We start from the raw sequence: 15,852 nt of genomic DNA, 5'->3' as shown, positions 1-15,852 counted from the left end.
TATTTAACCCAAGATTAAAAAGTGCTATTTTATTTTGTAAGGACTAAAAATGAAACTCTAAATATTTATAAGGACCATTTATTTAATTAACCTTATACTTTTTTAAACAAAAACATTTCATATATGGATCAAGCACAACATATATCCTTCAAAGTTCAAACTCTTTCTTTCGTTCACCTTTCACTCTACATTTTTCTATTTACTATAGTTACTCTTAAGAACTCATAGCTAGAATCATGGGAACTAATCTTGTACATATGTATAACAAAGTCATGATTCATCTTTGGTTTATTGTATGTACATGCATAAATTCATGCTCTTCTCAACAACCTTACGACAATTCTAATTGTTATTCAAATGAAACATCACCAGGTTCAAGGTACACTTGCAATTCAACACATGACACATGCAAAACATTCTTGGTATATAGAGCAAATCAAAATTTCCAAACCATTTCAAAAATCTCAAACCTCTTCAACAAAAACACTAAGGAGATTCTTCTCATAAACAACCTCACATCTTCTTCTCAAATACTCAAACAAGGTAAAGAAGTTCTTATACCTATTGAATGTGCATGTTCTAACCAATTTTACCAAGCCAAACTCAGCTACAAAGTTCTTGAAAGCACAACTACATTTTCAAATATTGCTTGTGAGGTTTTTGAAGGTCTATTGAAACATGTCACACTTTCCGATCAAAACGAAAATCAAGGTAATGAACCAAAATTTGGTGATGTTATTTATGTACCTCTTAGATGTTCATGTCCAAAAAATTACTCTAGTATTATGAAAGGTGTAATAAAGTACTTTGTTACATACCCTCTTATACAAGGAGATAATTTTGATATATTGAGTAAGAAATTTGGTATCTCACTTGATGATTTCTTGGAAGCAAATCAATTGCAACCCTTTTCATCAATTTTTCCTCAGACAGTTGTTTTAATTCCAATAAGAGATTCAAATGGTCCAATCAAAATATTTGACATTCCAGATTCTCCTTCGCCGCCTCCTAATTTTCTTCCAACAAATCCATTTACACAAGAATCAACACAACCATCAAATTTGTATATTGCAGGACCTATTATAGGTTTTGTATTGTTCATTACATTGGTTGCAAGTGGATTTTATATGAAGAAATTGAGAAAAACTGATGTTGTTCTTGATTCCTTTAATCCAACAAACTCAACCACTTTATGGTCACCAATAAGAACCTCTACAACTTCATGCTTATCTCCTGATTTTCTTGTCGGAATCAAGTATTGTTTGCTTAATTACCATATAGAAGAGATTGAAAAGGCTACAAATTTTTTTAGTGATGTGAACAAGATTGGTGATTTTGTTTACAAGGGGTTAATCAATGGTATTGAGGTGATGATAAAGAGGATGAGATTTGAAGACACAAGTGAGGTAATTGATTTACATTCAAGAATCAATCACATTAATATTGTGAATTTAATTGGTGTTTGTTATGGTGAGAGTGATTTAATTTCATGGTCTTATTTAGTTTTTGAGTTACCTAAAAATGGTTGCTTAAGGGATTGTTTAATGGATCCATGCAATACTTTAAATTGGCATAGAAGGACACAAATAGTATTTGACATAGCAACATGTCTTTACTATTTACATTATTGTTCTTTTCCTTCTTATGCTCACATGAATGTGAATAGTAGAAATATATTTGTAACCGAAAATTGGAGAGGAAAATTGGCAGATGTGGGGGGTGTATCTAACAATCTTTTGCATGGGACAGTTTCACAAAAGGTTGATATTTTTGCATTTGGTGTTGTGTTGCTTGAGTTGATATCAGGAAGAGAAAGGTTTGATGGAAAATTGGTTAAAGATTGTGTTGGATTTTTGTTTGGGGAAGGTAGTGAAGGTGGTGGATGTTTTGAAGGGTTGAGGAATTTTGTTGACCCAAATTTGAAGGATTATTCACTTCCGGAGGCTCTTTGTTTGTGTTTTTTAGCTAAGGATTGTGTGAAAGATGATCCATTGCATAGGCCAACTGTGGATGATATCATGAAGGTTCTTGCAAAAATGGTCTAGATAATTGTAGAGGAAGAAAATTTGTTACCAAATTTAGGTAAAACTAAGTTTGTAACTATGGAACTTTGTTGTAAGAAAATTGTAATCATGAGAAATACTCTTAATTTCATAACATTTGTCAATATTGACAACTTTATATCCTAGTAATTAATTGATTGGTTTGGTCAAGACATTCTGATCTATGACGCACGGATACGGACACCAGACACGACATAAACGCTGTCACGCCTACACCGCTCATAATTTGAGAAAATTACATAATTTACTGTAATTGTATGTGTCGGTATCAGACACGACACATGTCCGACTTCGGAGCACGCCTAATTCGAGGAGTATCCGTAGTTCATAACATTCCATAGTTATATTTCAAACTCTTGGTTCACTTTTTTTCCTTTACAAGTTACTTTCACTTGATGTAATTTTGGTTGAGTTATGGATTGTCCATGTTAAATAATACTAGTCTTTTCTGATGATCTCAATTCTAGAAGGAAGCTTTTGCTTTCTTTAAGTTGATTATTTTTAGTTTCAAACAGCTAAGGGTTGTAATCACACACGCTTAATGCTGATAAATGCATAATTGTTTTTTTTTCCTCTACAATAAAAAAAAATTGTCACAATTTTATTTTATTTTATTACGACTATGACTGGATATTTTTAAGCAAAAATTAAAGTGGAGAGGAATCACAAGGCCAATTTGACATTCAATTGACACCTCAAATTTACAACATGTCATTTACATCAATCTAATAAATTTATTGATAATAAAATAACAGAATAAAAAAAAATCCAGAGGGGACTGAGCCAAAACCAACAAGACAACACAATGTTTGGACAACTATTTTATTAAAAACCTTGAAAGAAAATCCATTGAGATAAAACATATTGAAGGAAAGGAAAAAAATGTTTAGCTATATATACGACAACTAAAAAACAACGTCAAACTCAAAGTAAATCATTCAACCATCATCTAAATCAATAATTAAGAAGACCTGATATATTTTTAGAGAATCTCTCTTTGATGCACCTTGGTAACAAAACCTACCAAATGAAGTCAATTATTTGAAAATCACATGTGTTACCTTCCATGTAAAAGTGAGACTCTAAACTCAAACCTCTAATTGTAATAACACAATTCATCCACCCTTTCTTAGATTTCAAGAAACCTAAGAGAAGTCATTGAAAACTTTAACAGTTTGAAGAAAATCACATTCTAACAAAAAATGAGATCAACCTAGTTCATAAGCTTTTCTAATAACAAGCATGAAATAAAATAATCCAACCTTAAAAGAAGAAGAGACCCCTAGGTTAGCTGCATAACCACAAAGAAAAGAACCATTGCTATTTCTAAACAACCTTAAAGTGTGTTTGGATTGAGGGTTTAGGAGGAGAGGGAGGGGAGAGCTCACTTTTATTTTTTAAATTACGGACATTGTAAAATGATTTTTAGAAAATTGAATTAACAACATGATTGATGATGATATAATACTTCAAAAACAGTTAATTTATTTTAAAAATATATTTTACATTGTTCGTAATTTAAAAAATAAAAGTGATCCCTCCCCTCCCTTTCCCTCCTAAACCATCAATCCAAACACACCCAGAAGTGATCCTAGAAGCCCCGTCGAAGTTTCACTTAATCCAATTAGAAGGAGGGACAATCCAATAAAAATGAAGAGTAATTGAAGTAGGAGGAGCATGACATTTGACAACAAAAAATACTTCAAATTTTGGAACTCTTAAATAGATGAATGAATGTTGCACCTAGATAAATCTAGAAAAGGAGACATTATTACAATAATGATATTTAGTAACACTTGTAACTAAATCAAGAAAAATGTTTAGTAACATTTGAACAATTGTTAGGTAAAGTCCCTGTTATTAAAGTGCTTTAGTTACATTTTACAGTATTATCTATAACAATAAAAAAATGTCGCAAAATGTTACATTATTGTAACACTTTTTGCATCACCGGTAACAATAAAAAACATTATATTTATAAATTTTTAAGAAGTTGTAAACTGTGTCGCAAAATTGTCTAGGCTAAAAAAATTATGAATAAACCAAATTTGCCTTTGCTTAGACATCGTTCATATTTGAATTAACAATATTAGATCAAACTTCATTCAGATTTGCAAATTCAAATATGTTCTCATACAAACATTTGAAATTTGATTTCATAATGGAAATGAACTATGCAACACAATTTGAATTACATACTTAAACTATTACAAGTTTTCATAAAATTTGTTTGGGTCCTGCTAACCGGTGCCCCGGGCCACTGGTTAAGCATACCATAAAAAGGAATTATTACCATAAAAGGAAACTGCTTTTGACTTTATTATAAATTAATTACACAATTTCAATGCATTAACTACTATATAATTTCATTTTTCATATTCTTAACCAGTGCCCCGAGTGCATCGGTTAGCATTTCCCAATTTGTTTATACTTAAACTATTACAATTCTTTTGGTTTTCTTTGTTGAATTCTCAAATCTGATTCTCAATTTTGTTTTTTCTTAGAATGCTTTTTAGTTATTGTGCTTACAAAGTCATTGTTATGCTTTATAAAATGAAGAAATATTTTCTAGTGCTTTCTAGAGACAAACAATGTTATTTCTTATTTTTAGTATCATTTAGTCACACCAAAATATTATGTCTAGATCCGCCCATGTCTCCGAGGTATGGAGACACCAAAATTATAATCAAGGATAACTAACAAAACTCAAGAAGAGGATGATCATATACCTTTTGTTTCATCGAATCTAAGGTGAAACTATGAAAGGCCAATCAATATTACATTTACTACCTTCTCTAGAAGGTGTGGTAAAGTTTCACCTGCCAATCTGTTAAGAGTTTGACATTGAGTAGATAAAAGTATTTAATGTAGTACTTTAACCATGATGCTTACTCACCTAATGAACTAGTCTTTTAAATTGTGATGACCGTCTCTCATATAGTAGTTTTAACATCATTTACGATCTAGTTTTAAGTCATTCTAGCAAAGTTTAAATTGTTTTAGTCTAGTTTTTGTAAATAAATTGACGGATGTGCAAGGTAGAGCAAACTGAAGGACATGATCTTTGAATCATACCAAATCGCCCAAACTAGACAACTTTATGGTTGTGTTATACCTCTTTACAAGACTATCAAGGGAATTCTTTGGATATAATCACCATAGACGTTTTAGTGAAGCAAAATGGAACAAGGAATGAAGAAATACAAAGGAGTCAACCACTACCTAAGATGTGTCGTGTGTTTTAAGCCACACATCGCGCCGTCATGATGAAAACAAAAGTGGGTCGCCGCCGCCCATGACACTACACATTGAAGCTGGTGCGCATCGCGCACGTACTATTTTAGATAATTAGGGTTTTACACACCTATTAATACAAATGTCTCGTCTCACTTGAAAACATGCTATAACGACAAGAGAAAAACGAAATCGCAATTTAGGAAGGCTACTTGCGATCATAAGCATCTCGGAGCGCGAGAAATCGACCAACAATACTTACAAATCATGTATTTTTTTATCATACACTTTTGTTTATGTTTAGAATTGCATGCTCCAAGGCATGACATGTAGTTTATATATCATCTGAGTGAATAAATATGCTACTTTGACGGTGGTAAAATGAATAAGGATTCTAAAATATTCATCTTTTGATAAAGAGAAATGATATTTGTACAACCATTTATCAACAACTTTCTCTCTCATACTCACATTATGTTTTTACTTTCTCTTTCTATTACTTTGATTTTTGTGTCAATACTTACTTTTCTTTGTAAATCAATGGTTGTCTCATAGGTTGTCATACAAATGATTGTTCAAATAACACAACTCTTAAATCCGACCTGCAAATAGTTGAGAAATGTGTTATGCATATGTGCTTGAAGAACCAACAAAATTTTGGCCACTGAAGAACAAAATGAAAAAGTTAGGATGCCTTTTTATTTCATCCTCTATTGTGCATTTTTCCTTGTTTCTGGTTTCTACTACTTTCTACAACTAAGAATAAAGATTATACCGTAAATAGAAATAAATTCAATTTCTGAAAAATAAAAGGAGAAGATGAAGATTTGGTTTGGAAGAGGAAGATGAAGGTTTAGTTTGGAAGGAGAAGAGGATGGTGAAGCTCTCACGTGCCATGCTATTTCTTTGGTGATTTTTTGTATTAGCTATTTATACGCATGGAATAAAAATAATAATAAAATTAAATAAATACACAGGTGGCATTCCACATATGGTTGACTGGGTCAAAATTGAGGTTTTGCAAATGGGGGTAAACATGGGGTCCCTTTTGCCATTTTTTTTAAAAGGGGGCCAAAATTGCTACTTGTGCAAACTTAGGGGGTAAATAGTGCGTTTCAGCCAAGTATTTAATGTAGTACTTTAACCATGATGCTTACTTACCTACTCAAATAGTCTTTTAAATTGTGATGACAGTCTCTCATATAGTAGTTTTAACATCATTTACGATCTAGTTTTAAGCCATTCTAACAAAGTTTAAATTGTTTTAGTCTAGTTTTTATAAATAAATTTATGGATGTGCAAGGGAGAGCAAAATGAAGAACACGATCTATGAATCATGCCAAATCGACCAAACTAGACAACTTTATGGTTGTGTTATACCTCTTTACAAGAATATCAAGGGAATTCTTTGGATATAGTCACCTTGGACATTTTAGTGAAGCGAAATGGAACAAGGAATGAAGAAATACAAAGGAGTTAACCACTACCTAAGATGCGTCGTGTGTTTTAAGCCACACATCACGCCGTCAAGATGAAAACAAAAGTGGGTCGCAGCTGCCCATGACACTACACATTGAAGCTGGTGCGCATCGCGCACGTACTATTCTAGAAAATTAGGGTTTTACACACCTATAAATACAAAGGTCTCGTCTCACTTGAAAACATGCTATAACGACAAGAGAAAAACGAAATCGCAATTTAGGAAGGCTACTTGCGATCATAAGCATCTCGGAGCGTGAGAAATCGACCAACAATACTTACAAATCATGTATTTTTTGATCATACACTTTTGTTTATGTTTAGAATTGCATGCTCCAAGGCATGACATGTAGTTTATACATCATCTGAGTGAATAAATATGCTACTCCCCCCGTTTCAAAATATAAGCAAAATTCACTTTTTAGGTTCATTCATTTAATGATGTATGTGGTTTATAATATGGACCACATACATCATTAAATGAATTAACTTAAAAAGTGAATTTTGCTTATATTTTGAAACGGATGGAGTACTTTGACAGTGGTAAAATGAATAAGAATTCTAAAATATTCATCTTTTGATATAGAGAAATGATATTTGTGCAACCATTTATCAACAACTTTCTCTCTCATACTCACATTATGTTTTTACTTTCTCTTTCTATTACTTTGATTTTTGTGTCAATACTTACTTTTCTTTGTAAATCAATGGTTGTCTCATATGTTGTTACACAAATGATTGTTCAAATAACATAACTATTTGATAAATTATCCATAACAACCATGATAATAGTGTTTTTTTTTTTCCCGTTTGAAAGAACCATGATAATAGTGTTATTTTGAAAACAAGGGAGCCCAACTATATATGAAATCTTGGGAAAGAGCTGGGCTTTTCGGACCTCATAAATTTGTCTACGATATTTTTAATTTATTTTAACATATCGGGGACTCGGTCTATAGAATCTCGGTCAATCAGAGTAGGCCATGTGCTTATTGCTATTTGCACGCCTCTAATCAGCACAAACCTTGGTCAAAAGCAGATTGATAATCGATTCTTACTGGAGGCCCATTTCGATGCACCCACTTTTCAATCCATTTCTATCCTGAATTCTGCTCTTTACCCAAATGGTTTTACTCGTTCCCAAGTGAAAAGTCCATAATACCCCTGTGTAAATTAATTCACGCCGCGCGGGTTAACTCACGCTAGTTTTCAATTTTCAAAATGGACGATGAATTCCATAAATTTGTCTACGATTTTTTAATTTATTTTAACATATCGGGGACTCGGTCTAAAGATTCTCGGTCAATCAGAGTAGGCCATGTGCTTATTGCTATTTGCACGCCTCTAATCAGCACAAACCTTGGTCAAAAGCAGATTGATAATCGATTCTTACTGGAGGCCCATTTCGATGCACCCACTTTTCAATCCATTTCTATCCTGAATTCTGCTCTTTACCCAAATGGTTTTACTCGTTCCCAAGTGAAAAGTCCATAATACCCCTATGTAAATTAATTCACGCCGCGCGGGTTAACTCACGCTAGTTTTCAATTTTCAAAATGGACGATGAATTCCATCTGATTTATTAATTTGTGGCTACATATGCATAGAGTAGTCTATAAGGATGACAAATATGTAACATTAGAGTAATTGGTTGTGGAGACAAGTGCATGGCAAATTGGTATCTAACTGTGACACGTATATAAATACACATAACTAGAACCTTGTAATTGATTCCACCTCTTCACTCACTCATTATCATTTTCGATCATATCCAAAAGCAAAAGCTTCTCACCAAACAGAAACATCCTTAAATTTATCAAACAACATACAATTTAGTTGTGTGAACCGTGAAGTGTGAATTTGAAGATGACTATGTTTGAAAATTAGCGTGAGTTAACTCACGCAGGTATAAAATCAACTGCGTGAGTTAACTTACGCAGAGATTAACACTAGCGTGAGTTAACTCACGCTGTGTAAGTTAAGTCACGTAAATTTAACACTAACGTGAGTTAACTTACGTAGGAGTATTTTTAAAATTTCATTTGGGAACGAGCAAAACCATTCGGATAAAGAGCAGATCTCTCTATCCTTATTATCACTTAACCTTATTGTCATTTAAAACGTCAGCATTCAAATCCATATCAACACCTTTGACCAAATGAAACTTTTGATGGTCAATTAAATGTTAAATCTGTAATGTTAAATTTTTTTGGTCAATTAAATTTTTCTAATTGGAGTACATAAGAGATTTCAATTATTTGGTAAAAAAAGATTTAATTTATTTTCATTAAATAGATGTAAACTTTTGACTTTTTAACTTTTTAACCAATTTTCAACTTTTGACTTTATTTTTTTTCATTTTTAGTAAAAAATAATAAATAATACCAACTTGGCATAACTTTTGTGCAATATATATAAGGTAACGTCCGACTAACTAAGGCTAACTCACACCATTGTGATTTCCGAAGCTTGAGAAAATAACAGATACAATATAAACATCATGAAATTTCAATCCTTTATTCTTATCCTCCTTGTTTTGCTGGCCTCTACGGCCAGGAATCAAGCTATACTAGATGGTTATTACCCCATCATAAACCTCGATGAATTTCATGTGACAGAAATTGCCAAATTTGCTGTGACCGAGTACGACAAGCAAACAGGGGCAAAGCTGAAGTTTGAGAAGATCATCAAGACTGAATCAAAATTTGTTATAGGGAATTGGACAGCACTTGGGTGACATAATGACACAGTGACATTAAATCTGGGCCACACAACACACATTGCCATTTGCATCTGGGCCACACAACACATCCATGAGTACATTTGTGTGGCCCAGATTTAATGTCACGGTGACATTATGTCACCCAAGTATTTTCCGTATACCTATCACCTCATCATTTCTGCTAACAACGGTTCTGTTTCTAACAATTATGAAACCTTTGTCTATGCCACGATTTACGACCACAAAAGGAAGCTCATTTCTTTTCAACCTGTTCATGTTTAAATTATTAAATGTCGCTTATTATATAATATTAATATTAATGATAATAATAATAATAATAATACTGTTTTTGAATTTTTCAATTCTTGCTTAATCTCATCTCAAAAATATATTATAAATCATTAAGTGTTTTTCTAATGATAATAATAATAATATATGTGTGTAACACAATTTGTTTTAGCTGTAATTTTTTTTTAAGGAGGTCTATATATTTATTTAGCAGAATATTATCATGAGCATACGATGGTGATAAAACGTTACCCACATTCCCTCAAAAAAAAAAAAAAACGTTACCCCCATAAATGTAATGATTCAATTATTATATTATTATTATAAAGATGTGACAATAACAAAAAATTGGTATGGGTTAAGTGGTCATAATCGCATTTTTTTTTACACACATGCATGACTAAAAAAATTTAAGCAAAAATTAGAGTGGAGTAGTATCACAAGCCAAATTTATTGATAATAAAATAACGAAATGCAAAAAATATTTAGAGGGGACTAAATCAAAACCTTATTAAAAAAATTTATTGAGATAAAACATGGTGAAGGAAAACAAAGTGTGGTTTTATACAACACCACTAGTCCTCGTGAGCTTAATTCAGTTGGTTTGGACAATGCATAAAATATGCAAGGTTCCTTAAAAAAAAAAATACAACACCACTATCAACAAGACCAAACTCAAAATAAAAGCAACCAATCATCATTAAAATCAATAATTAAGAAGACCTGTCTATTTCTAGAGAATCCTTCTTTTATGCATATTGGTAACAATCAAACGAATTTAATTATTTGAAAATCAAAATTAGCTAATTTTTCTGCACATGTGCTACCTTCCATGTAGATATTAACACGATTCATCCACTTATTTCTTAGATGCAAAAAAACCAAAGAGAGTCATTGAAAGCTTTAGCAGTTAAAAGAGAATTACATTCTAACAAAAAAATGAGATCAACCTAGTTCATAAGCCTTCCTAGTAACATTGCACCATCAAACAAATCAATCCAACCTTAAAAGAAGAAGAGACCCATAGGTTCATCGACAGAGTTAAATATAGAGCTCAGGGTGTTCAATTGAAACCCCTTAATTCTTAAATTTACATGCAAATTATTATGTTTTTATCATGTTGAATCTCCTCAAATTTAAACATTGCACCATACTTGCACCAACACTCACGTTTATCCTCGTTGTGTAGTTTAAGTAAGTTGAGATGAGATAAAGCTTATGAGTGACAATTGCAGCAACACGTTGTATTTTCATAGGACCCCCTTTTAGTAATTATCTTCTCTTTTGAAAGATCTACCTTCAAATTTGTATCGTTTTTAGTAATTATCTTATACTAACATACCCTAAATTATGCTACATAATTTTATGTAATGAGTAATAAATATTATAATAAAATATAATTTGATTTGTGGTCTAAAGCGTAAATGACAAAGTCAAAAATTTTAATTCTTACAACTCTTGTTTTTTTTTTTTGAATGACAAAATATATTATATATAAAAAGGGATTAAATCCCAAGTATTCCACCAAAAAGAAAATAAAAATACACCAAAACACCCATAGAAAAATCAACAACAATCAATTTTCCAACACCATCAACAGAGATCAAAAAAGCAGCTGACGACGATAAGTTGCTTCAAGCGATCAGATTCGCCCACCACTCAACATCCGATAAGCCGGAGGAGACATCAAAAAACCTAAAAGAACATGCGTCAAAGAAACTAGCTCCCGACCTCGAATCAAAAGCGATCGGCCCACCAAACTCCCGACACAAATCAAAAGGCACCCCTCAACTCACGACCCACCTGAGTAGACACCTAAACCTGTCCAAACTCAGCCCACCAAAATCCCGATGCCAAATTCAAAGACGGAGAACAGTTGGAACAACAGCACAAATCGATCCAGCTCGAACCTAAACATACCAAAACAAGCCACTAACTCAACCACCACAAGCACCACCCCGAACACCTTTTCAACACAACTCTCTGGATTACTGTACCGTCTATCTTCGCAGAGGAGAAAAATCTCAAATCATCCAGAGAATGGATCCACCACAACTGCACGACCCTTTGCAGACCTAAGGGACGCCGCCGACCAAAGACCGACGACAAGGGGAGGTTGGGAAAGCGCACAGAAGCTTGGACGACCAGAAAGAAAGAACAGTAACCAAAACCAGCACGGAAAAGGCACAAGCCCCTCTCCACGAAAGAAACGCGGAACAAAAACAAAAGACCCAAACAAAACGAACAACACAACAACAACAACGACCAACCCCTCACAACAAAACTGAAGGTGCATAAATGACTACTACCGCCAACACGGAGCGTCTACACACCAAACCCTTTCGAGTAACAGCTAGAAAGCAAGAGATCACCAAAACAACACAAACAACCGGCAACGGGAACAAATCGCCACCCCCGACGTAACAGCAGATCTGAACCACACGCCGACGGCCACCTAAGATGGTGACGGCCCGAACGGCAGCGACGCCGTCAACCACCTACATGCACTGTTTCTGTTTCCTCAGGTTATAGATCTACAACACAGATAACAACGAAAAGAACAACACAGACCACTGAACCAGCGAAAACAAAAACAAAAAACGGAACTGTAACCTGAGGAAACAGAAACAGTGCCTGTAGGTGGTTGACGGCGTCGCTGCCGTTTGGGGCTTCACCATCTTAGGTGGCCGTTGGCGTGTGGTTCATATTTGCTGTTATGTCGGTGGTGGCGATCTGTTCCCGTTGCCGGTTGTTTGTGTCATTTTGGTGATCTCTTGCTTTCTGGCTGTTACTCGAAAGGGTTTGGTGTGTAGACGCTCCGTGTTGGCGGTAGCATTCATTTATGCACCTTCAGTTTTGTTGCGAGGGGTTGGTCGTTGTTTTTGTGTTGTTCGTTTTGTTCCGTGAATGGCTCTCAACACACCACCACCACAGATCTTACAACTCTTGTTAATGATCGAAGATTGTGAAGACTAAATTGCGTAATCAAATAGAGGATGAATTAATGAACAATTCTCTTCTGACTTATATTAAGAGGGATGTGTTTGACAACATTGATAACTAGTAATTATTCAACGATGCCATGACATAAAACCGTGTAGAGGATAATTGTAGAGTATGTATGTAATTTTTTAGTACAATATAAATTGAGTACAATGTAATTTTTTAATGTATATTATTTTAATACATATTATATTATAATTATTAATTATAACTCAAAAATTTGAACCCTGAACTAGGGCCTTGGCTACGCCAATGCCTATGTTAGCTGGAAAACCACTAAGAAATTAACCATTCCAATCTCTGTACAAACCACTTCAGTCTCTAAACTACACTTAGAAGCCCCATCAGAGTTTCACTTATTCCAACTAGAAGGAGGAATCCAATAAACATGAAGGGTAATTGGAGCAGAAGGAGCATGACAGTTGCCAACAATAAAACTTCAAAATATGGTACTCTTGAATAGATGAATGAATGTTGCCCCTAGATAAAATTGAAGTAAGAGATATTGCACCTATAATCAATTTCTTTACCTCCAATAAGTCAGACCTGATATAAATGAGTCTCATATCATTTTCTACATTTCTAAATCATCGAAATGATGTGAATGATCAAGGAAAGGCAAAGGTCATAAATTTGAGGACTTATATGACACAATTCGTTTTAGGTGTAAATATATTAGAGCATTTATACATTGACACCCTTATAAGCATACTTTGGTGATGCAACAAAGAACCGTTGAAAAAAAAAAACGTTACCCACATAAATGTAATGATCCAATTATATACTTCACTTCATATGGACTATAGAACTTATTAAGAAATTAATTCAATCTTTTCACACACTAAACGATATCATCCACATAAGTTGGATTACCCTCATATCAAAAAAATTATCATAGGCATTAATCTCACTCATTCCTATCCCATCTTAACTTTTTCGTCAAAGAAATAATCAAATTTTCACTTGTCCTCATATGATCATCTTATTTTGGTTATATTTATATGTGCTAGAAACTTACTAAAAACACAAATAAAATACCAATTTACCCTCAGAGGTAGTTAACTACCGTTGGGAGACACGGCAACAGTTAACCACCGCTGAGGCAGCGGTAGTTAACTACAGTTACAGCCAGCGGTAGTTAACTGCTGCTGCGTTCTTGGTTCAATTTCCAGCAGCTTTCTCCTTCCCTTTTTCCCCACATTTGAACATGTTATACATACTTTTTTTGAAAACATTTTTTTCAATCATTTTCATCCAATTTCACATTCATCAATTCTAAAACATATAAAACGTAAAAATAATTTTAACATGATAAAAATAAAACGCAAGAAATAATATAAAAGGTACGAAAATGTCATAGAAATATCACAAGGTATGAAAATATCATAACCATACATCACCATCACCATAGTCCAAATGTACATAAAAAAACCTAATGCTAATCAACCTTGCTTGCCTACGATGCCTATGCCCCCTGCGTTGCCTGGCAATCTGATACATAAGGGCAGAGCGACCAGTACTGCCAATCCGGATCATCTCATGCACCAGCTCCCTCTTTAGTCATCTCGGCGCTCATTGCCACAACATTATCAGCCATCTGCCCCTAATGATCGTCAGTGTGTCAGGCAGCTCTCTGGAATGCTCCTCGTCTATAAGCTGCTCCCGGTTCGCCGGCCTGGGAGGACATCCTTCATCAAGTGGGATAATCCGAGGGTGAGAGACTTTGGCATACCAAGCCATGTAGCCAGGCTTATGCTCCCACACTCTCTGACACCTCTGTCCCCAATCAGTCTAGAACCACGGACTGGGGTCTATCAACAAAGTAGCCAGCATCTCCTTAGGCATCTCAGGGACATCTGACGGATGTCTGGGGATGTCCTGTATAAAGCCAAACTGTCTCTTAACCCGCTCAGGTAAATGACGGTACACCCTCTCCTTCCCGCACATAAGCCATCCCGAGTAAGTGACAATAAGCTGAAAAGGGCGCATCTCTCTGTGATCATCATATGTAGACCACCTCACATCATCCACCTCTAAGCGATCCTGGAGTAGGCGGTAATGGTGCACAACTGTATGCCCTTTGCTAGTAAGTCATCTCCCCGCACATGGTCTCTCCGGCTTCCAGCTCTTGTTTTTCTTCCCTGGGTGCGGACCTAGTAAATGCTCTAAAATCCATCCCTGCAACAAAAAAATAATACACAAAAATAAATATTTGAATTAAATATTAAATAAATATAACAAAATGATATATAAATTATAAAAACTACACAAAAATACTAAAATAAAATCCTAAATAAATGTAGTTGAACGTAGAAAAAAATAATCTAACATGATGATAAAATTATGAAATAAATTCATAGATAAATGAAGATAAATATTAAATTAGATAATCTACTTTCATTAAGTGATTTATTAGATAATCGAAAGAATCTTGAGAACTATTCAAAATTCAGAAGAATTACGGGAAGTAGCCGTTGAACAGCTGGAGAAAGCCTGGGCCCGCTTAAGGAAAGTAGAAATATAAGCGGATCGGTTTCGAGTGAATGATTATTCTGAGATAGAACGAGAAAAATTGAATTTAATTAATTCAATTTATACAATTTTGGAACAATTCGAAAATTACAAAAATGAAACATTCATTTTGAAAAACAAAGGGCGATTAATCAAGTGCAACAGAGGGTTTTACAACAAGCGTTGCAAGGAGCTCTGGGAACTCTGAATAGTTGCTTAAACAATGAGTTACATTTACGTACGATTGATGCTAATATTGATATGTTTGGGGCGATAAAAGAAAAAAAATAACTGATTAAACCTTCTACTAAACTACTAGACTACTAATCAATAGTTAGAAATTCTCTCCAAATAAAAATTTATTTGGATTTGTGTGAGCATACACAAATCCAAATAAAATTTGTGTGAGCATACACATAAATGAAAAAAGTCAAAAGAGAAATAAGTTAATCACATCACTTTTTTTACAAGAATATAATCACATCACTTAATCATTTTTTCTTTTAATTATTTTTATTTGCGAGTGTATGCTCAAATTAATAAATTAAAATA

General features: G+C 33.9%; 1 protein-coding gene across 1 annotated transcript; it reads left to right on the top strand.

Annotated features, from left to right (window-relative positions):
- The first annotated feature begins 136 nt into the window (after window positions 1-136).
- LOC146930374 (lysM domain receptor-like kinase 4) lies at window positions 137-2,189 on the top strand. The gene has a single exon (XM_085701914.1). It carries the CDS (start codon window positions 237-239, stop codon window positions 2,043-2,045), a length of 1,809 nt encoding a protein of 602 aa, XP_085558040.1. The 5' UTR covers window positions 137-236; the 3' UTR covers window positions 2,046-2,189.
- The last annotated feature ends 13,663 nt before the right edge of the window (window positions 2,190-15,852 follow it).

Source organism: Medicago sativa, chromosome 4, assembly GCF_051527215.1.
Source record: "Medicago sativa cultivar Bolivia chromosome 4, Bolivia_mono, whole genome shotgun sequence".
Classification (NCBI taxonomy): Eukaryota; Viridiplantae; Streptophyta; class Magnoliopsida; order Fabales; family Fabaceae; genus Medicago; species Medicago sativa.
Note: the sequence above shows the minus strand (reverse complement) of the source record. Positions and strands in the feature narration are given on the sequence as shown.